At 33.0% G+C, this 25,566-nt stretch overlaps 4 protein-coding genes across 4 annotated transcripts; 3 read left to right on the forward strand and 1 right to left on the reverse strand.

The window, feature by feature from the left end:
- The first annotated feature begins 511 nt into the window (after positions 1-511).
- On the forward strand, positions 512-2,317 carry LOC107926273 (protein WHAT'S THIS FACTOR 9, mitochondrial). Its single transcript, XM_016857082.2, has one exon. It carries the CDS (start codon positions 608-610, stop codon positions 2,051-2,053), a length of 1,446 nt encoding a protein of 481 aa, XP_016712571.2. The 5' UTR covers positions 512-607; the 3' UTR covers positions 2,054-2,317.
- A 24-nt stretch (positions 2,318-2,341) lies between these two features.
- LOC107926272 (G-type lectin S-receptor-like serine/threonine-protein kinase At5g35370) lies at positions 2,342-6,968 on the forward strand. The gene has a single exon (XM_016857080.2). It carries the CDS (start codon positions 3,550-3,552, stop codon positions 5,389-5,391), a length of 1,842 nt encoding a protein of 613 aa, XP_016712569.2. The 5' UTR covers positions 2,342-3,549; the 3' UTR covers positions 5,392-6,968.
- On the reverse strand, positions 6,811-11,681 carry LOC121220192 (26S proteasome regulatory subunit RPN13). Its single transcript, XM_041099475.1, has 14 exons — positions 11,543-11,681; positions 11,282-11,341; positions 11,071-11,163; positions 10,856-10,915; positions 10,195-10,233; positions 10,007-10,081; positions 9,861-9,927; positions 8,998-9,076; positions 8,398-8,516; positions 8,278-8,301; positions 7,694-7,788; positions 7,540-7,617; positions 7,398-7,452; positions 6,811-7,306 (listed from the first exon to the last, which is right to left on the reverse strand). The coding sequence occupies exons 2-14, from the start codon at positions 11,318-11,320 to the stop codon at positions 7,173-7,175; spliced, it is 957 nt and encodes a 318-aa protein (XP_040955409.1). The 5' UTR covers positions 11,321-11,341; positions 11,543-11,681; the 3' UTR covers positions 6,811-7,172.
- Positions 11,682-20,744: 9,063 nt separating this feature from the next.
- On the forward strand, positions 20,745-25,408 carry LOC121220193 (pollen receptor-like kinase 2). Its single transcript, XM_041099476.1, has 3 exons — positions 20,745-21,525; positions 23,272-23,886; positions 24,668-25,408. Exons 1-3 carry the CDS (start codon positions 20,883-20,885, stop codon positions 25,324-25,326), a joined length of 1,917 nt encoding a protein of 638 aa, XP_040955410.1. The 5' UTR covers positions 20,745-20,882; the 3' UTR covers positions 25,327-25,408.
- Positions 25,409-25,566: the final 158 nt, after the last annotated feature.

A 25,566-nucleotide genomic window follows, 5' to 3' on the forward strand; every position in this document is an offset into this window, starting at 1 on the left:
TGTTCCCCTTTTTTATTCCGTCTATGTCGCAGGGTTAAAACCAAAATATATTTGTTGCTTTCCCGATGTTTTCTTACGTTATCGATAAAATATTCTTGTAAAAGTATTTAATAATGTTTTCAATGATGTTAGCAGATCGTATTTGAATCTTTCTTTTCTATTCATATCAGCATTTCGTATAGAGATTATTGTGTCAGCAATAGTGTCGGCATGAGACAAAAAAAAAATTAAACCCGTAACTCTAAAAATAAAACACCTATCCAAAGAAGCCTTAATTGAGTTTGATCTCGAATCAATTTAATATATTGATTCGAACAAAAGGATTGAAATGACCTACTTCTGTGAAAAAAATTATTTGAAATTTGGAAAAAATTTAAAAATAATTATTGTTGAATAGGTTTGTAAATTTTTTAATATTTTTTAAATAACTTATTAATTTTTAAATATTTTATTTAATTAATATTCGGTTTTTAAAACAATGCTAACATTAAAATGAGCCAAATATATTAGTGGGTGTTGGGTTTTGCTGTTCCTTGCTCTAAACTTCAAAAACTGTAAAACCCTTCCAAAACCCTTGCTCACCCTCTCATTTCTACATTCGCCGCCGATGAAGTTTCCGAACCACGTTATACACAGGCGCCACCGCGGCAGCAGGACCTTCATGGACGGTGCCGCCGCCACCACTGCCATCAAATTCGTCAGAGACCGTGGCCTAGACCATGCAGTGGAGCGAGAGAAGAACCTTCGTCCACTCCTAAGCGTTAAGAACCTCATCAAATCGGAGCCATCAAAGTCCCTTCCCATCTCCATAATCGCTCAGAACAAAGACACACTCAAAATCCCTTCTCGACCCATTGAATTCATCCGCAAATACCCATCGGTCTTCCACGAATTCCTCCCCGGCGGAATCGGAATCCACCCCTATATCAAGTTGACTCAAGAAGTACTCGATATCGATGCCGATGAGCATTTGGTTTACGAGAGTGATTCTTACAGGCAATTAGTAGCTAATAGGCTTTTGAAACTGTTGATGATATCGAGAATGAACAAAATCCCCATCAACATCCTCGATAAACTGAAATGGGATCTAGGTCTTCCTCAAAATTACTTGAAAACCCTCGTCCCGGATTTCCCTGACTGCTTTCGGGTCGTCGGGTCCAATGAATCGGGTCAATTGGAATTGGTTTGTAGGAGTGATGAATTGGCTGTTTCGATTCTTGAAAAGAAGGCTATGGAAGGAGGGTCTGGGTATTCCAAAGGGATGCCTTTAGCATTTCCAGTGAAGTTTTCCAAGGGATTTGAGATGGATAAGAAGGTGAAAAAATGGTGGGATGATTGGCAGAAATTGCCTTACGTTTCACCATACGAGAATGCTCTTCATCTTTCACCAAAAACTGATGAATCTGATAAATGGGCAGCTGCTGTTTTGCATGAAATTTTGAATCTTTTCGTAGCTAAAAAGGCAGAGAGGGATGATGTGTTGTGTATTGGGGAATATTTGGGGATAAGGTCAAGGTTCAAGAGAGTTTTGCTTCACCATCCACACATTTTTTACTTGTCCAGTAAGATTGGAACTTATACCGTTGTTTTGAAGGAGGCTTATAAAAGGGGTTTGCTGATTGAGAATAATCCATTGATGAACATTAGGAATCGGTATCTTCATCTTATGCACACTGTTAAAGAACATGGTAAAGACATTTCTATGTCTACAGGAACCAATCAAGAAAAGAAAGCAGCGAGTAATGCATCCAAAAAGGAAGCTGGTGATGATGATAGTGAAGAGGAGAATAATGGACTTTCAGTTACTTTTTCTGGTTCAGAAACTGAGAATGGTGATAGCGGCCGGCGTGGTTCTCGTGAAGCTGTTGCAGTTAGTAGAAGAACAACAACAAGAAGTAAGAGGAAGAATGGGGACTTGAAAACTCATTTGGGTGATGGTGAAGGTGAAAGGGCAATGGGAAGAAGGCATAGTAGGACTAAACCCAAAGTTCCACAACCACTAAATGCTTCTACTAATGTCCATAGGAGATCTCAACAGAGATCTTCAAGTTGACATCAGAGAAGCAGTAGATAATTTGCCAAAATAACTTTTGGGCCTAGTTTGCCACTTGCTCTGATTCTTTTGATATGAATTTTGACAAGAAAAAGTGGGGCAAAATGACCAGTTTGAGCCACAAATGAAGGCCTTTTGATGGAATTCAAATGAGTAGGCTGAGAATTTGTTGAGTTTATCTTTGTATTATCAAATTTACTAGAAGCATATTGCCTGAAACTCAATCAATTTTATAATATTATGTTGCCTTTTAAGTCCTTATCCTCATTTTAAGTACTCCATGCATGTTTCTTTTTATGTAATTCTAACAGGCACAATTACAAGTAAACAAGGTGTTTTAATCCACTTCTTCTCCATTTTGATTTGAGGTGAAAGTAAATGTAGACTTTCAAAAGTCAAAAATCAACCATGGTGCAGTTGTCTTCAACATTTGTTATGATGTCAAATTTGGTTAGTCTGTTAATGTGGTTTTAAGTATAACAATTTTATACAGGTTAAATGATAGCGGAGAAGTAAATGTATTCATCCTTCTCCGGCGATGGTGGTTAACGGGGGAGGTGAGTAGGTTGTCTTGGATGCTAATGGGGGAGTTAATGACCGAGGCTTTGAAAATAGTTTTGGTTGAGTTAAAGACCGAGGCTTTGAAAATAGTTTTGGTTTTACATACCAAGAGCCGGGGGTGGTGATGACAATGGCAGATGGCTAGGGCTTGGCCCTATCTACCTGCAACGGGTTGCATTAGGCTTGCCGGGATGGTGGTTTATCGGTTTTCTGCTGGGATTGAGCACATAGCATCAGCCTCTAGGTTAGCAATTTATACTTGTTCAGTTGACATGCGATGCCTTTCGGTTGAAAGTTTATGATCAACTAATTAAGATACACACGATCTTGCTCCAATGGTCAAAATGTTACATGGTTCTCAACGTGCCAGACATGTTAATATCGGAGAAGCTCAAAAAGATGAACTTGATCGCTAGACTTTACAGGTTGTGCTATGCTCCAAGCCACCAGGCCAATGGCTCCAAGAGGCAGAATTGGCTTTGTAACTTGACTCCATCAGAAAGATGAAAGCTATGAGGGTCAACAATTAGATGAACAAAAGCAGAGGGAATACATATTTGTCAACATTTCTTGCCCAATTATTACGGTCTATGCTTTAGTCAAATTAAAATATTGATTATATTAATTATTGTAGTCAAAGTCATCATAGTAAGCCTTTTTTTCCCTTTGTTTCTTGAATTCAAACTATAATTATTTGTTTTTCAGAAGATTTTCGTCATCTTGATTGAACCTTTTGTGTTTGAAAAGATTAAAGTTGAATTTTTCAAAACAACTTGCACCTTTAAGCAAACCCTTCTAGTTTAGTAGTTTAGTGTTCACGTTTATGAAAAAAGTGGTCAAATTAGTGTAAGTTGATTGATTTCCAGGCACCCCAATCCTTCATCATAACCTTTGTTTTATTGCGTTTTCTCGTCTCTATCTTGCTGGTCTGAAATATGGCCGCCTTTTCCATCTTTGTCTTCTTGTCCGGGTTGTTTGTTACCTCCTCAGGTGGTCTCTACAGTCACTCCATCCGCCCCAACTTCACTGCTTCATTCATCAACTTGGTTGACAACAGTGGTGCCTTCTTGCTATCTCCCAACGCTACCTTCCGAGCTGCCATTTCAAATTACCCAGACCAACAGCTACCTCAGTTCTATTTCTCAATCATCCACTCGTCTACCAACACCATCATATGGACAGCTAACAGAGGCAGACCTGTTTCAGATTCTGCCAAAGTTTTGCTAACTCCCAATGGACTCGTCATCACCAATAACTTCGATCAGATCGTGTGGTCAACGCCGAGCCTTGACTCTCCTGTTGCATTCCTTCAACTTGATGACTCGGGAAATCTCATTCTGCTTGATCAACAAAACATTTCATTATGGGAAAGTTTCAACTACCCTACTGACACTCTCGTAAGGGGCCAAAGATTGCCTGTTGGTATAGACTTCTTTGCTGGTGAATACCAGCTTTTGCTCACCGGTTCTGATGCTTTTTTGCAGTGGAATGGGATGACGTATTGGCAGTTGTCAATGGATAACCAAGCTTTCAAGGAGTCGAATGTGCTGATGTCTTTCATGGCGGTTAATGGCAGCGGTTTATATTGGGTTGGAGATGATGGTTCAACCATAGTCTTTAAGGTGCCATTGGCTCCTATTGATGCTGCAGGATTGGAGTTTATATATGCAAAGTTGGGGTCCAATGGGAAGTTCACCATTAGCAGCTTTGATGGGAACAATTTGGTCCCGAACTTACAAATTCCAGTTGAAAATTGTAGAATTCCATCTATTTGTGAGAAAATCGGTTTCTGCAACGGTGACAAAAGGCCCGAAACCTGTTTATGCCCATCAGCTTTCCACAATGGAATCGATGGTTGTGTGCCAATTAATCCTTTGCTCACTTTGCCTAAAGCTTGCAATACCAGTAATTCTTATGGTAATGAAACCAATAATCAGGTTTCCTATATGGAAATAGGGGATGCCATAGACTATTTCTCGACGAATTTCATAGAGCCACTAAGTCAACGGATCAGTTTATTGAACTGTCAACTGCTATGCTCTCGGAACTGTTCTTGCTTATGGGTTCTCTATGGAAATTCTTCCGGTTCTTGTTATCCGATTTGGAACAATGTCGGATCCATCTTTTCAAGCACCTTTGGTCTTGGCCAAGACTTTTCAGGCTACGTAAAGGCCATGACCCTATCTTCTAATATAAACCTGAGCTCTAAGACCGATACTGATCATAAATTCTCAGTACTGGGTTCGGTCCTAATACCTTCATTAGGGACTCTTGTACTGGTTGTCCTTGTTATAGGATTCTCATGGTGGAAAACAAGAAAATGGCATTCCAGAGCTGCAGTAGTAAGATTAGGCTCGAAAGCCTCATTTTCAATGGAGATCGATTTACTATCTATTGCAGGTTTACCGGTTAAGTTCGAGTACGAGGAGCTTGCAACTGCAACAGACAACTTCACAACACAAATCGGTAGCGGTGGATTTGGAACTGTTTACAGAGGTGTTTTGCCAGATGAATCAGTTGTGGCAGTGAAAAGGATCACCAATTTGGGAGTTGAAGGAAAGAAGGATTTTTGCACTGAGATAGCAATCATAGGAAACATTCACCATATCAATCTTGTTAAACTGAAAGAATTTTGCTTGCAAGGCAAGCAACGGTTTTTGGTATTAGAATACATGAACAAGGGATCATTGGACCATGTTATCTTCAATAATGAATCGGTTCTCGAATGGAAAGAAAGATTCAAGATTGCAGTCGGAACCGCAAGGGGACTTGCTTAGTTGCACAGTGGGTGCCAACACAGGATAATCCATTGTGATGTGAAACCAGAAAACATTCTGCTACACGAAGAAAATTTACACCAAAATTTACAAGTGAAGATATCAGATTTGGGGATTTCGAAGTTTCTAACACCTGAACAGTCGAACCTTCTTACGACATTGAGGGGAACTCGAGGATATCTAGCTCCCGAATGGCTAACAAGCTCGGGTATATCAGAAAAGAGCGACGTTTTCAGTTATGGGATGGTTTTACTTGAAATTGTGAGAGGAAGAAGGAATTTCTCCATACAACCTTGTGCGCCATTATCGGGTACGGAGCTCAAGAGACTGTATTTCCCATTACTGGCATTAGAAATGCATGAGCAGAAGAGATATATGGAGCTTGTGGATCCAAAATTGAACGGAAGGGCTGAGAGTGAGGAGGTTGAGAGACTTGTACAAGTGGCCTTATGCTGCGTGCAGATGCAGCCATGGCAGAGGCCGACTATGTCAAATGTGGTCGGCATGTTGGAAGGGAGTCTGCCAGTTGAGCAGCCGAGAATTGAATCATTGAACTTTTTGCGAATCTACGGCGGAAGATATGCTTCAGTATTGACCACTTCCACCGATGGATGCAATGAGCAAAATGAGTTCATTATGGACTATCATCAGTCATCAAATGACTGCTAGTTCATGTGCCTAATGGTTCGTTGGACTATACTTTTTTCATTATAATCATTTATCATTACATAAATATGTTATATACTTGAATCTATATTAAAAACTTATCAATCAATCATCTAGGTTACATGTGAACAACAAAATTCAAAATGACCGAAAAAACAGTAAAATACCATAGAAGCCCCTATACTAGGAGTCAGATTGCATTTTAATTCTTCTAGTCAAAAAATTGATAAATTAGTCCCTGTGCATTAAACTAAAGAGTAAATTAGTACTTTCTATTAAAATTTTCATCCATTCGTACTATTAAAAATTGACATATTGACATAGTTGACAAAATAGCCCAATATGCCACGTGTACCTTATGTTGACATACAGAAACCAATTTTTAATAGCAGAAATGGATGAATTTTTTAATAAAATGACTAGTTTGCACTTTAATCTAACATACAAGAACTAATTTACCCTTTTTTAAGTAGGGGGCAAAATATAATTTGACTCCTAATACAAAGACCTCCATGGCACTTTACCCTGAAAAAACCTATGATCTTGACTCAAAAACCCTAACAAACAAATCCCAACAATACGAACCCAAAATGATTCTAGTCAGAAACAATCCAAACTTAAAATGATCTAAACCTGAAAATTTAAAACCCAAAATGACCAGACCTAGATTGACTCAAGCCCAATTTTCAGGTCTAATGGAAACCATAACCATAGAGCAATAAAACACACAAAAAACTGATAGGAATTCGAATGTAACAAAAATCCAACAGACCAACATACACTTGACCTTTATATGTTTTCACCAATTCAATGCTTTCCGTGTATGTTCAGAAGGTATTAAAAATGGTCCTAAAAAAACCAAGAAATTATCCACTTAATCTTCAACACAAATTTTTCTTTTTTTTTGTTTTTGTTTTTTGGGTTGTATTATACAATAGCTTAAAACTTTGAACCACAATAAAAACCATTTCCATTCTTCATTGCTTTCTTTTTTCTGCCTTTTTTTTTTCCAGAACACCCACTCAACCAAGAAGAATAAATTAAAACAGGGATGAACTATTCTCTCCTATGATAAACGAGGGTGATGGGAACGATACCAGATGAAATTATCTCCGTCACTTGCTCTCATCCATGGGGTCATTACGATTACAGGATTGAGGTCTTACATCTTTTTCATCTTGTGTTTCTCCGGAAGTTTTGGAAACAGAATCTTCAAGTGCCTCAAGGAAAGATAAAACGGTGAACTTATCTGCAAAAAAAGGAATGGTTAAATAAATTAACCATGAAGAATCATCGCAATGTCCGATACTAAAATTTACTTGGAACTGCAGACTACTCACATTTACTTGGATCAATACCGAACTGAAACAAATCTATCTGTCCGGTTCGAAGTACCTATAACAGAGAGAAAGCAACCTCATGAAATTGAACAGTGCATTGAGAATTTACAAACAAATAATAGTGTGGGTTCTAATTCCTCACATAGGTAAATGAATCTACTTGTTGACGGAAAGGAGGACTCTGCAGCAACTCTAACAAATCCTCAGGTGTCCATTGACCCTGAAACACCAATAACTTCATATTCGGAGAACATAAAATATAGAAAGAAAACCGAAACAATGCAACAATTATATACCTCTGGTAAATATGAAGCTAATCGCTCTTCCAACGACAATGTCTCAATTAATGGCATTATCAAATCTGGCTTCAAAATATCATCCAACCCCAAGCCTAGTAAGATAAAAAAGGGAAGGAGGTGGAGTCGTGTCAAAGAAAAACCAACAGAAAATGTGAAATTTCACATCAAACTACTTCCTAAAGGTATGGTATCAATTGAGAATACCAAAAGTGGACAGCTCTTGAGAAATAATAGACTCGTCAAATTTCTTTGACTACAAACACAAAGGTTGACACATATGGCTTAACTCTGAGAGAAGCATCAAGCAGAATTGATATTTCAAGGACTGCATATCAGACTACTCTCACTCTTAAAAATATGTTACATTAGCAGGTTAAAGTATTGGATCAAAAGCAAAATCACTAGCTTTAAACTGATAATATCACAACTACAATTTTATTATTACTTCTACAAATATATTGGAAAAAAATACTTCACACGTGGAAGTATAAAAAAGAAAAAAAAAATTCCCTAGAAACTTAACAGGTTCAATTCCAATATTACCAGATGCTCTTAAATATAAAAAAGAAAAAAAAAATCACCTCCATCTGGCTCACCAGCTACCTCTGCAACAGACACAACCACAAAACAACGGTGTTAGAGCTCAAAATGATCAAATAACATAATAGTAACAAGCATTCTGCAATTAATGAACTACATACCTGCTGGACCAATACTGCTCAGTATTCTTTGCAAGTCTTCCAATTTAACTGGCCCTGATGAAGAGGTTACATCACTAATCGCTTCAGCACCTAAGTTTGTAAGAGTCAAGTTTCCAGCTCTGAAAAGTTTGGATAAATAAAAACATAAGAATTTTGAACAAGTGCCTAATATCTTGAAAAAGAATAGAACTCAAATTTCTAATTTTCTTTCGGTCTAAGCCAACCAAGGTCTATGAATAGAGGAACTGACAGGTACTTCAATAAAAACAACACTCATATATTCAATCTTAAAATTGATTCTAAATCTCAGTTCTCTTCCTAAAATTTTTACAAACAATAAAATTTAATTTCTAGAACTAATCGACCACAAACCATGTAAGTGCATTCATCAACATGCCTAATATTGTTTTATTAATACTAATTTTAATTATAAAGTTTCACAACATTGACATGTATGACACAAGGAATAGGATAGGCTGGACCACAAGACATCTGAAAATAAAGTAGACAACATTTAGTTTTTCAATTTTGAGTTTGCAAATACCATTTATAGTAATCTTTCTACATGAATGAGGGGTATCCTTATAACAATGGCTTTACCTTGATGAAATATCATCTTCAACCATGTCTTCAGACGCTTGCAAAGGCTCAGAAGCATCAGGCTCATCTACACCAAGTTCTGTTGAATATTACAATAATAAAATAAAGTCAATTTCTGGATAACTCCCCCTATTCCACCCACATTGAGCAAATAGTCATTCTTCAAATATAAAATTGGTTAATGTATGAAGGCCTAGTCCACTAACAGAGCGGTTTTGATACATGAGGAGTTACACTGAAATATTAAGACAAAGGAAGAGACAGAAGAGGAGGGGAGGAGGGGAGGGGAAGGGAAGGGAGGTAGAAATATGGTATCTATGCATGCAGGGGTTTCCAATTTTAGATACTGAAATATATTGCAAAAGATAAAGTTAAAGAGTGAAGGATGACAATTAAGGGAAACAAGAGAGAAAGAGAGAGTGTGAGACTATGATCAAGATAGCCATGTTTGATGATGTGATTGCTTACATCAGAGTAGCAGGAACCAACACACACACAGAGACTGGCTAAGAAAGCCATGACTGATATGATTTTATCAACATAAAGTATGATGAGGATGTTTCAACAATAATAATAGAAAAAAGGGAACCATAAAAGCAAAAATATAGGACCAAGTAAACCAAAATTGGAAGAGCAGATAACTCATATGGGAAATTAAAAGCAGGATAAATGCATGAATATACAATCTATTAAAGTTAAAAGGAATCCATAAAACAAAATTAAAAACAAAAAAAAAAAGTGAGAGAGAGAGAGAGAGAATATGTCTTATTATAAACATACCAAAGCAATCCATGCAGAAGGATAACCTTAATGACTAGAATGCATATTTAAACCCTAAACCAGAAAATGTGATCCATTTATACCTAATGGTTGATTGATGAAATTATTGACCGCGCAACATAATTGTGAGTCATCTTCAGCTTTAAGCTCCTGAGCGAATAAGAATGAAAACAACTTAGCAATAAATAGCAGAGACTTAGCTACACAGGAAGCAATTAACAAACCTAACCTGCATCCAGAAAAAGAACTTCCGGTCGTCGGTATTGAACTTTAATATGTAAACCCTGCCTGATGCTTGATTAACCTATGTTAACCAAGCACAATAATATTCAAGATCACTTAAAAAAGCTAATGTAATCCAATTTGATAATCAACTTATTTTAAAAGATTTAAATAGTTCAAAAGACAATTAAATACCTTCTCAAAAACAGCCTCATCGGGAAAAATAATCTGATCCTATAATATGTCATGTCAAGGAAAAGGGAAAGGGAAAGAAAAAAGAGTACTCACAACATGTTATATTAACATTTTTATGAATCAAGCAATAATAACAGGGTAAAGTAGGCATAGAAGGTTAATCACAGGTCTGAATATTAACAATGAAACTAAGCTATTAAAGGACAAGAATTAAAAATCAATTCTTAACCATATCAGTTAACCAGATGGAAACATATATATAAAATAAAACAATGTGACCTATCAGACAACATTGCCACTGACTTCTAAATAGCAAAGATGGACAACATAGCAAACTATTCCAGATATTAACAAGATGAGAAGATAGAACTAATGTGACCAATAGTTAACATGAAAAGCATACACATACAATGTGTTAACAAGCATACATGCTGAACTTATATTAAACTCTAAAAGACCCCCTACTTACATTTTAGAATGAAATGCATGCATATACACAGACACGTACATGCAAAATTGATTCCTAGGCTACCAAATCAGAAGCAGCATAAAACAAAAGTCAAAACCGAAAGACTGCTGCGATAAAACCTGCAAGCCTCATACATACAGAATAAAATATTTTAAGTAAAACAACAAAAGCAAACTATAGGAAGCGGGATACATCTTCTATAGCATTTTGAGTCCGATCAAGCCACTGAAAATGAACCAGTCCCTCCTCACCCTGGAACAGAAAAGTGGTAAGCTCACAACAGTTACAGATAAAAATTATCTGAAACAGATAACAATTCCATTATCTAAACACATAATGTATAAAACTAATATAATCCAAAAGATAAAAATAATAAGTATAACCGAAAGTTCTTTAATTGATAATACCCTAGCTATGCGAATGAGCCCTTTACGTGTATCAGGGACAACCCTTTTTCCTTCCAACATCATTTTACCAGCACGAAACTCCAGCAAAGTTTCCTGCCAATACATAAATGCCGAGTTGAGTTCAAACACGATAACCTAAGACATCAATTCATTTCGGAAAATTTTTCGAAAACTCTAAATTTGATTTTAAAGTATTTAGCTGAGACAGTACCTGCATTGCTGGAAAAGCTTCACCGAAAGACGAACCCATCAGCTCCACTTCTTTCAATAGCTAAAAAAGAAACCAAATTCAAAAGAACCCGAACCCCAAAACAAAACAATAAATTGATTTCAAGACACAAGACAACGAATAAAAGCAAATAATTAACGGAATTTGTTCGACAAAACCCTAAATCAGAAGTAAAAAAAATTGAACAGTATAAAAATTTTCCTTAATCGGTAAAGATTTAAAGGCAAACCACAAATATATTACCTGCTTTTTATATATATAGCTTTATTTTTCGCAGAAATTTGATCAAATTTTCTCTTGCATGTAAAGATTGGAAAGCTCAGATTCTGTATATCAAAAGCGGCCGAGTTTTGGCATTGCAAATTCAGGCATTAACTTTTGCTAATATCACGAAATTGACACTCCTATTTAGGCCTAATTATGGTTTTAGTCCCTTTATTATGATAATTTTTTTATTTAAGCTTCATACTTTAATTTTATGTAATTTAGCCTCTTTTCTTTTATAATATTATTAGTTCATTAAAAGTTGATAACTTTGTTAGTTGCTATTGTTAAAATTATGATATAAACTTTTTTTTAGAAATAATTTTAAGGGTAGGGTCGAAATTAAATTAAAAATTTTAGGATAATTAAAATATATTTTTTTTATTGTAAGTTTAAAACTTTATAATTTCTAAAAATCATAAATCACAATTTTATCGTTTTAGAGGGGAATTACAATGTTACTATTTATTAGGTTATATATTTTTTTAATTTCAAATGGGTTAAAACACAAATTTTCTTTTTCTTAGGAGTCGGGACCTTGCTTGACCCTTTAGTGTCGTCCCTATTTGGTATGTTTTTAATAGATCCAAATCGATAGCATCACTAAATACTATTATCATAGCGATCACTCGAATCATGTTTAGAATTAGTTTTAAGCATTCGATTCACATGTAAATTATTATAGATTGAACACGATCGATTTGATTTTCATGTGGTTCAGATTATGCAATCAAATAATAATAAATCCACATTATCACCTTAAAAATAAAATGTTATGTTATCAATTTGGATCTATTAATAAACTTTATAATAATAAAAAATTAAATTATATTTAATTAAAGAAGAGGGGTGAAATCTTAAATTTCAAAATAGTAGAGATACAAAACTGTAATTATATTTTTTATTATTCTTTTTTTTTTTTTTTGCATTTAAGCGGCAAAATAGTGAGCTAGGGTTGGACATATTTAATTTGGGTTTAGGTTAGTTAACCAATATTAAAAATTAAGGCAATTTATATGGGTAGTGTGTTGCGTTTTAGGGGGGAAGCTATAAAATTTTGTTAGGGGAAATTAAATTTTAATTTTTAATATTCTATAATTTTTAAATTTTAAAGGATTAAATCAAATTTTTATCATTTTTAGATGAGGTCAATTGTAACTTTACCTTTACTAATTTAAATTTTTTAAATTTTTAAAGGGCCTAAATAAACAATTTTTCATTTTAGGGGGACCGGGGCCTTGCCAGCCCCCTAGATACGCCGCTGGTGCGTTTAGTTCTTTTTTTATCTAATGCTACAGTATTTAATCTCATTGTTGCAGTAACTAACTCACCACCACCGTTATTTTTACCCTAACTGGAAATAAACGCACTGCTCATCTAAAGAAACCCTAATTATAAATTTACTTATTAATTACTAATTATGTTTAGGGTTTATCTTAGGAATCATCATTATACTTATTTTTCTAAAAACAAAAGACAGAGATTTATATTTTATTCACAATTAATCAAATTTTAAAATGTTTGTTTGAGATATTAACTTACGTTAGAAGTCTATTTAAAAATTTATTTTTAGAATAAAAAAGTATTTTAAAAATAAATCTTAAAATTACGTACTGATGTAATATATAAAAATTATTGCTCTTTTTTAGCGCAATACTTAAAATTACCCATAACTCTCCCAACCCATAAATAGAAAAATAATGTCCTTCCATACACTCAAACCCACAACCTCCTACATTGACAATAATACTCATACCATTCGAGCTAATACTTAATTGACTATTATACAAAATTTAAAAACAAATCAATCTAATTATATCCCAAAGCGTTTAAAGATTTTAGATTTTTACCAAATCCATCTGTAACACCCAATTATTGCCCGGTCCAGTAAACACCAAAAACAGATAAATAATAATAAATAAATAAATAAAGGTCCAAATGTCCACTACATTGACCCAATTTAAAAGCCCAAGTTACAATGGGCCTATGTGGTCCAAACCCGAAATACAGAGGCCTAAAAATTAATAGATCTTAAGGGCCCAAAAAACGATTTTCGAAACCCTTAGGGTTTCTGAAGAAATCATCAGCGCCGCAGCCCAAAACATCGCACGAGCCTCCTCGTACTTGCACAGCAAGAAATAACAGAAAAGGAAACAAAATCAAAGATTTTGAATCAAATAAGAGATTTGTTCCTTTATTTTTTATATGATTATGGCTATAAAAAAAGCCATTGTAACACTGTAATGGGAGATCCAAATTCGAAATCAATAAAAAGCACGATTATATTCACAACGAAACAGAGAATACAATACAGAGCAAAAATCAGTCCAAAAGTTTACATTTATTTTTTATTCGCTTTATTTTAATCTACTGTTATTTTATTTTTATTTTTTTAATTTGTATATAAATAAAATAAAATAAAATAAAGAGAAAGAAACCACCTTTCTTTGGACTCCGAAGCAACGCTGAAGCGTTTGAGGGAGCCACGCCGAGGATCAGTGGCCAGAAACCGAAGCGTTTCCTTGACTTCTTTGCGGTTTTCATCGATATTTTGAAAATTCCAACCCCAGATTTGGGTTTAGAAAGGCCGGAGGAACTGAATGGGGAATTTTTCCTCTTTTCCGGCCACCACAGACGGCGGCCGGCGCGGTGGTCGGTGACCAGCCGATGACCCGATGACTGGGAAGGGGAAGAGTTTTTTTGAAGTTTTTCGGAAGTTTTTTTTAAAAAAAAGATGGAAAATGAAATTTTTGAATAGATTTTTGGCTTAAATAGCCTAGTGAAACGACATCGTTTCAGCAAGCCTCCCCAGATGCCAAAACGACGTCGTTTTGGGAGGCCAAAACGACGTCGTTTTGGGAGGCCGACCCGACCCGACCCGGCCTAGGATCCGCGTGTTTTTTGAGCGGAGGGGTGAATTGCAGTTTCAGCCCCTCCGCCTTTTAATGTTTTTGCAAATGAGTTTTGTTATTTTTAAATTTGCCCTTTAATTTAGTTACAATTTCAATTCAGTCCTAATATGAACGACGCCGTTTTAGAGGAAAGAAGAAAATTTCCCTTCCAGCCCCTCTATGTAATTCGCGTGTTCAATTTAATCCCTTGGGTTTTATTTATTTGCAGATTTGCCCCCAAATTTTTCATATTCAATTCAATTTAGTTTTTTTTTTCATTTTTTAAATTAATTAACTTCCATAATGTAATTATTTCTTTTATTTTTTCTGTAATTAATTTTTATTTATATATATTTGTTGTTTTTATTTATTTATTTATATTAAAACAAATATTTTTATATGTACGTATATTTATTTTTAATATTGTAATTATTATTTAATATTTATATATATACTTTTTATGTATCCATTTATTTTCCTATATATATGTATATTTTCTATAATGTATTATTATTATTATTTTTTATATGTACGTATGTTTATATATTTTTTACAAATGTTTTATTTATATCCATATGGATATTTATTCTTTTTTTTAAGCTCAAATATATATATATTTTTAAACACCTATTTTATAATCTATATATGTTTATCTATTTTTCTTTATATTCATAAATATTATGTATTGCATATATATATAAGTCCCATAACTAAAAAATCTATTTGTAAATCATATGTATATTTTAATCTTCATAATTTCTATGTTTATATTATATATATATTATTTTATTCATTTATTTGGTTTGCTTTCCTCATTCGTTATATAATTGTGTTTACATTTAATATTTTGCATGTCATGGATTATTGTTATCGATTTTGTTTATTCATTTATTCATATTATTTCTATGCCATCGTAATATTTATTATTGCATTGTATATTTAATGTAGCATCACATCATTTTTTTACTCAATTTTAAAATTTTCAAAATTTAGATAATGCTTGTATTTAGGATTTTTAAGAAAATTGAGCCCTAACGTATTGAGTTCCGATTTTCTTCATTAAATCTAACAATCAAACATTTCTCTTTAATCAAAAAAATAAGAACTCATTATTGGGAGTTCAACACGTTGTGTCCTAACGTATTGGATGTGACGCATTGATTTCTCGAAATGAAGAATTTTTTCTAAAAAATAATAAAGGAAATATTCCGAGTTTGGGATTTTGGAGGAATTGTGCCCTAACGTATTGGGCCGCGATTTCTTAAATCTTGAATAAATGGATATTCTTTTAAATTTTTATTATACGAGTATTCTGGCCTAATTCATTTTTGAGGAAATTAGAATGTCGTGCCCTAACGCATTGGGTGTGGCATTTTCTTTCTTTGAAATGATAAGGGTCTTAATACGTAACGTTTTTTAAGTTTTTGCTAAGGATTATATTTTTCAAATTTTCGACATTAAGACATTAATTAACTAACTAGGTACTAATTTTTGAGCGTAATGAGGGTGCTAATCCTTCCTCATACGTAACCGACTCCCGGACCCGTTTTTCTAAAATTCGTAGACTAAAGTCGTTTTTAGGTGACCCAATCACACCTTAATAAAAGATTGGTGGCAACTCCCAATTTTTCTAATTTTAATCGACAACTAATTTTTGTTTTTTTGTTTTTAAATAAAAATAGTTTCGACACCATCCTAAGCTATTTTGTTTATTTTTATTATGTATTTTTTTAAAAACAATTTCATAATTTATCATGCTATTTACAATATCTACAAGGGCAAAATACCAAAAAAAACCCTATTTTTTTAAAATTTACCGAAATGGGCCTGGTATTTTATTATTTACCGGAATGGGCCATTTTTCCCGAAATCGCGTCCACGTCAGCGTGATGTCAGGGGATGTGTCAGCAAAGCGCGTCCACGTTAGCTCACTTTGCTTACATGGACACAAATCGCGCCTACGAGGACGCGATTTTCTGACACATCAGCAAACCGCGCTGACGTCCACGCGATTTGCTGACACGTCCCCTGACATTGCGCTGACGTGGACGCGATTTTGGGGAAAATGGCCCATTCCGGTAAATAATAAAATTCTAGGCCTATTTCGGTAAATTTTTAAAAAAATAGGGCTTTTATGTGTAATTTGCCCCTTTTTTGGTATTTTGCCCCTAATAATATATATTAATGTATTACTGTAATATGTATCTCAAATTATGTATTGTAGTTAATATTCATAATATTGTAGCTCAAATTATCAATCCGTCTATACTATTGTACTAATAATATATATTAATGTAATATTAACGAGTTAATTGATTAAAAAAATAAATGCAACAAGTACAAAAAAGATTCAAAATTATTACCAACAAGATTTGAACCAAGGTACTAAGAGAAAAGAGCAAACATCTTAACTAACTAAGCTAAACTAATTAATTGACATATTATAAAAATACTGTTATTATCTTAATTATATTACTTAACGTTCTAACGATTTATCGAACCTATTCCATACACGTGTTAAATCAGAAAAAATAATACAACAATTCTGTAAAAAAAAATCCGGTGTTTACTTCAAATAAATAAGGAAAATAATGATTTGAATGTTTCAAAATTCAATTTTAAACCGAAAAAATCAAAATTTAGAGGCAAAAAAAGATCTTTTTCGACGAAAACTGTGGCAAACCGCCTTCGGCTGTTTGTTAGCGCGTAGATCTTGAAAAGTTATTCGAATAAAAAAATCGTCTCAATCGGACAACCGAGCCAAAAGTTATGGCCTTTCAAAGTTTTCCAAGCTAAAAAACATAAACTATTCATGAATTATTGCTTCCACATCAGCCAATCGCGCTTACGTGGACGCGATTTGTTGCCACGTAAGTAATCGCGTTGACATGGACGCGATTTGTTGACACATCCCTTGACATCGCGCTGACATGGACCGATTTCGGGGAAAATGGCCCATTCCGGTAAATAATAAAATACCGGGCCCATTTCGATAAATTTTAAAAAAATAGGGCTTTTATGTGTAATTTGTCCCATCTACAAACTACTTTTATTACAATAATTTTCTTTATTGCAATTTTAAGTTTTATCTTATCATATTTTATTTACCATAGTTGTTTCATTAACGAATAATTTTTGATTGACCGTATACTCTTAAATTACATCAATAAAATCGAAATAAAAAATTATTTATTTACAATTTTACTTTAAAGTATATTTGTTTTCTCATTTATATATTAAAATTTTTTTTATTTAAATTGATATCTAAAATACACTCACTTCCCAATTTGGTACTTAAAATATACCTCAGTTATATTTTTTTAGTCTATTTCTTAACAGAGGTCAAAAAATATATTATAGTGAATCACAAAGCACCACATGACATTTTTATATAAAAAACAAAAATATTCTTTTATATATATACACATTAAACAATATAAAAAATAGAAATAAATATATAAAAATTCAAATATATATAATCTAGAAAAAAATATAAATTATAAAAAACTAAAAATATTTTTAAAATAAAATAATTGAAAATAAATTAGTTGAAATTAACATTATTATTATTAAAAAATGTAAAAAATGTAAAAATTATAAAAAAAAACTGTAAAAAATATTTTAAAAAGTTTAAAAATATTTTTATAAAATTCTAAAATTTATAATTCTAAAATTCTAAAAAATTATTTAAATTTCAATTTTTTTTGCAATTACTTGAATTTTAATTACTTTTTAATTTTTTTTAAATTTTTAAATTTTTATATATTATTTTTAATTTTTAAAATTTATAATTATATATTTTAATTTTTTTAAATAATGTTTTTAAATTTTTTAAATTTGTATATATCATATATATAATATGTTTTTAAAAAAGGATACATGGCATGTTCTAATAGCACCACGTGACTTATCAACACCGATCAATGCTGGTCAACAATCGATCAAGTGTTTTTTTAATATTTAATATTATAATTTTTTATTTTTTATTTTTTAAATATAAATATAATAATTTTATTTTAAATAAACCTAATTACCACGTGGCATCTTTTTTATTGGCCAAAACATGCCACGTGGCACTTTTTCATTGGCCAAAATTGTCTAACAATTTTTTTAATGTTGGTTACAAAATAGACCAAAAATAGAGAAAATTGATACTTTAAATATCAAATTCGATACCAAAGTAGGAGAATTGTATACTTCAGGAGCTAAATCGTGACTTAAACCTAAAAAATTCGATGGCAACTCCATTTATGAGATTTTAAAATTATATCACGAGGGTCACAAGATCGCTTCTACACACCACTATTCAGAAAGACATAAAATTAAAAATAAACAAATAACAAAAAAAACTTTGAGATAAATAGGGTAAAAGTACTATGAAGGCCCTTATATCAAAGGTTAGATTGCATTTTATCCGCTCTACTAAAAACAAAATAGTCTTTAAACATTAAATCAAAAAGCAAACTAGTATTTCTGTAAAATTTTTTCATCAATTTTTATTGCTAAAAACTTATTCATGTATGTCAGCATAATGTACACGTGGACTATCTAATTATTTCGTTAACCAAGCGAGTTTTAACAGCAGAATTAAATGAAATTTTTAATAGAAAGGACACATTTGCTCTTTAATCTAACATACAGGGACTAATTTATCAAGTTTTTGAATAAAAAAAGACAAAATACAATTTGATTTTTAATATAAGTTGTTCATGATACTTTCACCAATAAATAGAAGAGGTATGAAATATAATTTTCCCATCATCAAAGTTCAAACCTCAACTTGAAATCCCATTATTATTTTCTTTTATTTGTTTTTGTTTGAAGGCGATCAGGCCTAGAAAGCTCAAAATAATAATAGTAATGATAACAGACAATGCATGAGCAGAAGATAATTGAATGCTAAACAGCTAAGTTGGAGGAGCGGTGATTAAAAGCTTCATCAGTACCCACCTCGCGGAACCTCGCCTCGCCCCCGCTCGTTTCATCTCATCAGGTCAGGTAGCGGCAGACAAGGGTTGAATGGCAGCAAGCGGATTAACTTGGTATGAAAATGCAAGTTCCCATAAGTAGACCAAACACTTCTTCACAAACAAAGCTTGTCTCTTAACAATCCTATAAACAACACCAAATATATATCATATATAAATATACATGTATTCATTCATTGTATATATACACATTTCCCTTTCTCCTACCAGAAAGGCATTCATGAATTTCTAACCTAGGACCATAATTAAGAACATTAAGTAGGCTTCAACACTTAAAAGTTATGAACAAATATTTCAGGGTAAAAGGACACGAAGGCAATCTTACCTCTGTAAAGAAACTCCTTTCCTTCCAAGGATGTAGTATACGAGAAGGACCAGACAGCCAATCAAGATTTTACCTTTTGATATGAGTGCCTATTTTTTAAATAATCCCTATTTTTTGCCAAGCCTATTTTTTGGGTCTATTTTTTTATCCAAACCCTCTTATTTCTCGAATGGGCCTTCAAGTTGGACCGAATTTGCAAAAAAAAAATGTTATTATTTTTCCACTATTTTTTTGTTATTTCACTATTATATTGCTATGATTTTGTTGCTATTGTTTGAATATTTTATGTAAATATTGTTTTATTGTTAATTTTGCTACTAGTTTAGAGGCTATTTTAGTGTTAATTAAGTATAAATATTTTTTTAAAATTTATTTTTATACAAAAAAAATTAATAGACCGAGCAGGTCAAACTTGGGTTTTAGCTTTTTATCCGGATCGAGTTTAGGCAAAATTTTAGGTCCTTTTTGGCCCGAGCCTGTCAAATGGGCCTAAAATTCTGTTACGACCTAGCCCATGATCACCTCTAAGTCAACATTAGATCAAATTAAATTTTTTTTAAGAGTCAAAATAAAATATTATCATTTCCGAGTAAAAATTCTATCTACCCTTATCCCGCTCGAATCCGAGCCACTTTCATCTTAATCCCAAAATTCTAGCTACTCAACTAACTAAAACATTAATCTATAAATATTGTTAAATCAACATTCAATCGAAAATAATAAATCTTAAACTACACGAAGTAAACCTTAAACCCTAAACTATACCGAGTAAATTCTAAATGATTGAATTAAAATGTGAAAACTTTTTGCCCAAAAATTTTTAAATAAAGGAATTGCATGGCAAATACGTAAGATGAAGACGTTATCAACGTAACACATGCAGAGCCTTCCATTGATATACACCTTTTAGCAACTCCTATTCTTAGTAACTCAATCTTTCCTCTCTTTCAAAACCATCCAGATTTTCTCCCACCATTTTTCTTTTTTGTTTTCTTTCTCTTTCGGGTCCATCCTTGGGCTCAAAAACCCCATCGATATCCCCCGCATTGTAGGCCCCGTGGCGAAGGGCGCGCACGCGCTGCCGCCCTCCATCACCGTGCATAAAACCCTCCGCCATGGCCACCTTTCACCTTCGCTTTATATTTTTGATATCTATGTTTTTCACTTCTTCTTATTCATTATCCGATTCTGAATCCCTTTTGAAATTCAAAGCTTCTTTAGTCAATGCCTCAAAATTAGACAGTTGGAAAAACAACCCTAAGCCGCCGTGCGATGGCAACCGTGCGAATTGGGTCGGTGTCATTTGCAAAAAGGATACCATTTTGGGTCTAAAACTTGAGAAAATGGGATTATCGGGAACCATCGATGTGGATTCCTTATCCGGGTTTTCCAAATTAAGAACCCTAAGTTTTATGAACAATAATTTCAACGGCTCCTTACCGGATTTTAATAAACTCAGTGGCCTGAGGTCGCTTTATTTGTCGAACAATCAACTTTTTGGAGATTTACCGAAAAATGCATTTGAAAGTCTGGCTGGATTGAAGAAATTGTACCTTTCGAAAAATAAGTTTACGGGTGAGATTCCGTCGTCGATAGCTAACCTTCGTAAGGTTATAGAGATTAAGCTCGACGGGAATAAGTTTTCCGGTAAGATACCGGATTTTAAACAACACAACTTCACACTGAATCTTTCAAATAATGCATTGGAGGGTTCTATACCTGCAAGCCTTAGTAAGATGGATCCCACCATATTTTCCGGTGAGTTTTCGTGTTTGTCGTGATTGCAAAATGCTAATATAATCATTTTAACATTTTCTTTGCCATGATTTCATTGCAAACTTCGATCGTACAATCATAATATATAGTTTAGAACTCTACTGTTTTTGTTTTTTTTTTTTTATGTTCAAGTGGACAGAAATTTTAGTAAATTATAAATATTTAAGAAAATTAATTTATAATTCTATAATTTTTAAGAGAATTTTAAATCAATTAAACCATTTTTCGGGATAAGGACAGTGCTTGTTTTTTTTAGTGGCGGAGCTAAAATATTTTGTTTGAGGTCGGAATTAAATTATATATTTTTACAATAATAAAAATATAATTTTATTATTTTATTAGTTTATACATTTATAATTTTTAGAAGATTAAATCAAATTTTATTATTTTTGAGGGGAAAAAGTGTAATTTTACTATTATTAATTTAAAATTTTATAAATTATAAAAGACTTAAATGAAAAATTTTCCATCTTAGAAGGCCGGGGCCTGCTAGCCCCCCTTGACTCCACCACTCTTGTTCCCTGTGACTCGGTCATGTTTATGTAGTTTTGAACCCTATTATTTTCAATCATATAATCATGTTCATTCAAGGGTGAAGTTAGAAAAAAAATCTGAGTCTGAATTAAATTATATATTTTTACAATAATAAAAATATAATATTACCGTTTATATCTTTATAATTTTTAAAATATTAAATCAAATTTATATCTTATTGGGCTAATTATGCTGTATGAAAATAAATAATTTAGTCCATTGGGAAAGAAAACTTGAATTACTGTTTTTTTTCTTATTTATTGCATAAAAAATTTTGACCTACTAATTACTAATTTTTACCATTGAAGATTAAAGCTTAATAATGTTTCATTTGGATTTAGTTTCTTACTTTTCGCAATCTTATAAATTAAAATTTGTAATTAACTTCCCAATTTTTGTAAATCTAAATCATGTTAAAAAATATTATGAAGATTCTTATATTAAAAATTGAATTATATTTTGTCTCATTTACTCAAAAAATATATAATTTAATCCTTATATGTTGAATAAAAATATATAAATTAATCCTAAAGAACATGATCTTTAGCGGCGTCTTGTTTTTAAGCGGCGTTTTTTTTCAAGCGCTGTTAAAGAACATGATCTTTAGCGGCGTTTATTTTTGTAAACGCTGCAAACGTTAGCGACGTCGTCGTTAGCGGCCTTTTTTGTTGCGCTTGTGGAAGCGCCGCAAACACCTTTAGTGGCGGTAAAAAGGGTCGCTAAAGGCCTAAAAAAACGCCGCTAAAAATCTATTTTAGTGTAGTGTCTATTAAAAAATTTATTCACTTCTATTATTAAAAATGATCTCTATATACAATATGACACAGTCAATTAAAGACACAATATGTTATTTAATCTAATTTATAAAGGTTAATTTACTATTATTTGAATAATTGAAATAAAATATAATTTAACTCTTAATATAGTAGCAACTATGTCACTTAGATGGGGTTTGAATGGCTAGTTGAGTGCGATGCAGTACGTTTAGTTTATTTTTTATCTCACTTTATAATATGTTACAATATATAATCTCACAACCATCAGTATTTTTACATTAACAGCATTATTTTTACACTAACAGTATGTAAACTTATTGCCTATCCAAATTAAGCCTTAGAAATGTATTTTTATGAATGAACGTTACATTTATGTATAGTTTAAAAGGCCTATAATTTTCTTGGTTTATACCTGCAGGCAACAAAGGTCTATGTGGAGCACCATTAATGAAGACTTGTGACTCTCCACCTTCCCCTCCCACAACCCAATCCTCCGCCCCTTCACCCGCCCTCCCCACAACCCCTTCCCCCGCTCCTTCCCCTGCCCCTCCCAAAACACCCGCCATTTGGCTTCCCACCATCCTTTTTTTAGTCGTCACATCAATCATTTTCGCCATTCTCACCCTCCTCTTAATTTGTTGTCGCGGCAGAGTGCAACCGCCTCATTCCGTCGAGGCTCCGCCACCGACATCGGGTGCTTCGCAGAAAAACGATGTGGAGCTCTCTTTCTTGAGGGATGATAGAGAGAGGTTTGATCTGGCGGAGCTGTTGAAATCAACGGCGGATGTGTTGGGGAGTGGGAGCTTTGGGTCTTCGCATAAGGCGGCTCTATCGGTAGGGCCGTCAATGGTGGTGAAGAGACATAAAAAGATGAATAACGTTGGGAAAGAAGAGTTTATAAAGCATATGGAAAACTTAGGGTGGTTGAGACATGAGAATGTGCTTCCTCTCGTTGCTTATTGTTATAGGAGGGAAGAAAAGTTGCTAGTTTCTGATTTTATGGAAAATGGAAGCTTGGCTGTTCATCTTCATGGTTAGTACTCGCATTACTTAAATTCACAAATTTCAGTCTTCTTTGAATCCGAGATCGAACCAATTAAATTAAGAATCAATAATCTAACTCATTCGATCATTAATGAATTTTACTAATTTTAAAAATTTACTATAAAAATTGAGATCTTTTAACAAGCTTAGTATTGTTTTTGTGGGAAGTTTTATTTCTCGATCAGAAGAGGTGTTAGATTTCACATACTAAGAGTGCTTAATCCGATTCCTGTGAAGGCAAACTCTGCACGCTGACTATAAGCCATAGATTAGTTACATCAATCACCCGATTAGGCACACCCACCTTGTCTTTAGACCACTTCTTTAGACATTCGAGCTTTCGCAATAAAGACAGTACTAGACCTTAGTAGGTTTCTCTTGAAGAAATCGAAAAATCCCTCACATATCTAAATCCATAAAAATACCTCGTGTCTTACTTAAAACTTTAAACCCTAACGTAGAAACATGCCACCTTACATCTAAGGATGAAGTCAAAAAATTAGTTTAAGAAAATAAAAAATGAATCATAAATTACTAGAGAAAAATTAAAGTGTAATTTTACAATTATATTAACATGTAATTTCATAAAAAATTCAATGAATTACATGATAAATCTATCATTTTTGAAGATCCAAAGCCACTACGAGCTACTTGATTAGACTTGAAAACTCCCTTAAATATTTAAAACCTTATCGCTCGAATCAACCATTTCGTAAATATTTATAATTTTTTAGACTGTTAAGATAACTTTTCCCTTTAAATCTTTTCAGGTCACCGGACACTGAGAAAATCCCCACTAGATTGGCCAACACGATTAAACATAGTAAAAGGAGTAACCAAAGGTCTCGAATACCTCTACAACGAACTCCCAGCTTTAATCTCACCTCACGGTCATCTCAAATCTTCAAACGTCCTTCTCAACGAATCCCTTCAACCTTTACTCACAGATTACAGTCTAATCCCATTAATCAACCCAGAAAGCGCCCAAGAGCTTATCGTAGCTTATAAATCACCTGAATACATCAAACATGGAAGGATCACGAAGAAAACTGATGTATGGTGCCTTGGTGTATTGATTTTAGAGATCTTGACCGGCAAATTCCCTGCAAATTTCTTACAAAAAGGAAAAGGAACCGAAGAACAAGATTTGGCTGTGTGGGTAACATCGATTGTGGGTGATTACGAAAATAATAGCCCAGAAATTATGTTGAAGATTGAAGAGGTTTTGGATAAAGATATGGGGGGAGTGAATAATGGTGATAAAGAGACGATGGTTGAAATGTTGAAGATTGGGTTGAACTGTTGTGAATCGAATTTAGAGAAGAGATTAGATCTAAAAGATGTTGTTGAGAGAATTGATGGATTAATGAAGGGTAAAAAAGCTCATGGGATTGATGATGATGTCTCATCACATGCAACTAATAATTAATTTTCTCATTTAGGTTCAACTATTTTTTTAATCTTTTTTGTATTCATTTTATTTTAAATTTAGTTTAGTAAAAATTTTAATGAATAAATGTGACTCAAAATAAGATTTATTTTATTTTCATTACTTTAATTTTTTTTATTTAATAATTATGCGAATTATTCACTTTCGTTGAAATTTTAGTTATAACCTATTCTACAATAGATAATTTATTTAATATTTTTAATAATATTTTTTCTCTCT

This window comes from Gossypium hirsutum, chromosome D08, assembly GCF_007990345.1.
Source record: "Gossypium hirsutum isolate 1008001.06 chromosome D08, Gossypium_hirsutum_v2.1, whole genome shotgun sequence".
Taxonomy (NCBI): domain Eukaryota; kingdom Viridiplantae; phylum Streptophyta; class Magnoliopsida; order Malvales; family Malvaceae; genus Gossypium; species Gossypium hirsutum.

Excerpts from the sequence above, each read along its gene's own strand:
- LOC121220193 (XM_041099476.1), top strand. The coding sequence starts at position 20,883 with ATGGCCACCTTTCACCTTCGCTTTATATTTTTGATATCTATGTTTTTC. Across the intron at positions 21,526-23,271 it reads GGATCCCACCATATTTTCCG|GCAACAAAGGTCTATGTGGA; the intron begins GTGAGTTTTCGT and ends TTATACCTGCAG. Across the intron at positions 23,887-24,667 it reads CTTGGCTGTTCATCTTCATG|GTCACCGGACACTGAGAAAA; the intron begins GTTAGTACTCGC and ends AAATCTTTTCAG.
- LOC107926272 (XM_016857080.2), top strand. The coding sequence starts at position 3,550 with ATGGCCGCCTTTTCCATCTTTGTCTTCTTGTCCGGGTTGTTTGTTACC.
- LOC107926273 (XM_016857082.2), top strand. The coding sequence starts at position 608 with ATGAAGTTTCCGAACCACGTTATACACAGGCGCCACCGCGGCAGCAGG.
- LOC121220192 (XM_041099475.1), bottom strand. The coding sequence starts at position 11,320 with ATGGGTTCGTCTTTCGGTGAAGCTTTTCCAGCAATGCAG. Across the intron at positions 7,453-7,539 it reads AAGTAGATTCATTTACCTAT|GTACTTCGAACCGGACAGAT; the intron begins GTGAGGAATTAG and ends TCTCTGTTATAG. Across the intron at positions 7,307-7,397 it reads CGGTATTGATCCAAGTAAAT|ATAAGTTCACCGTTTTATCT; the intron begins GTGAGTAGTCTG and ends CTTTTTTTGCAG.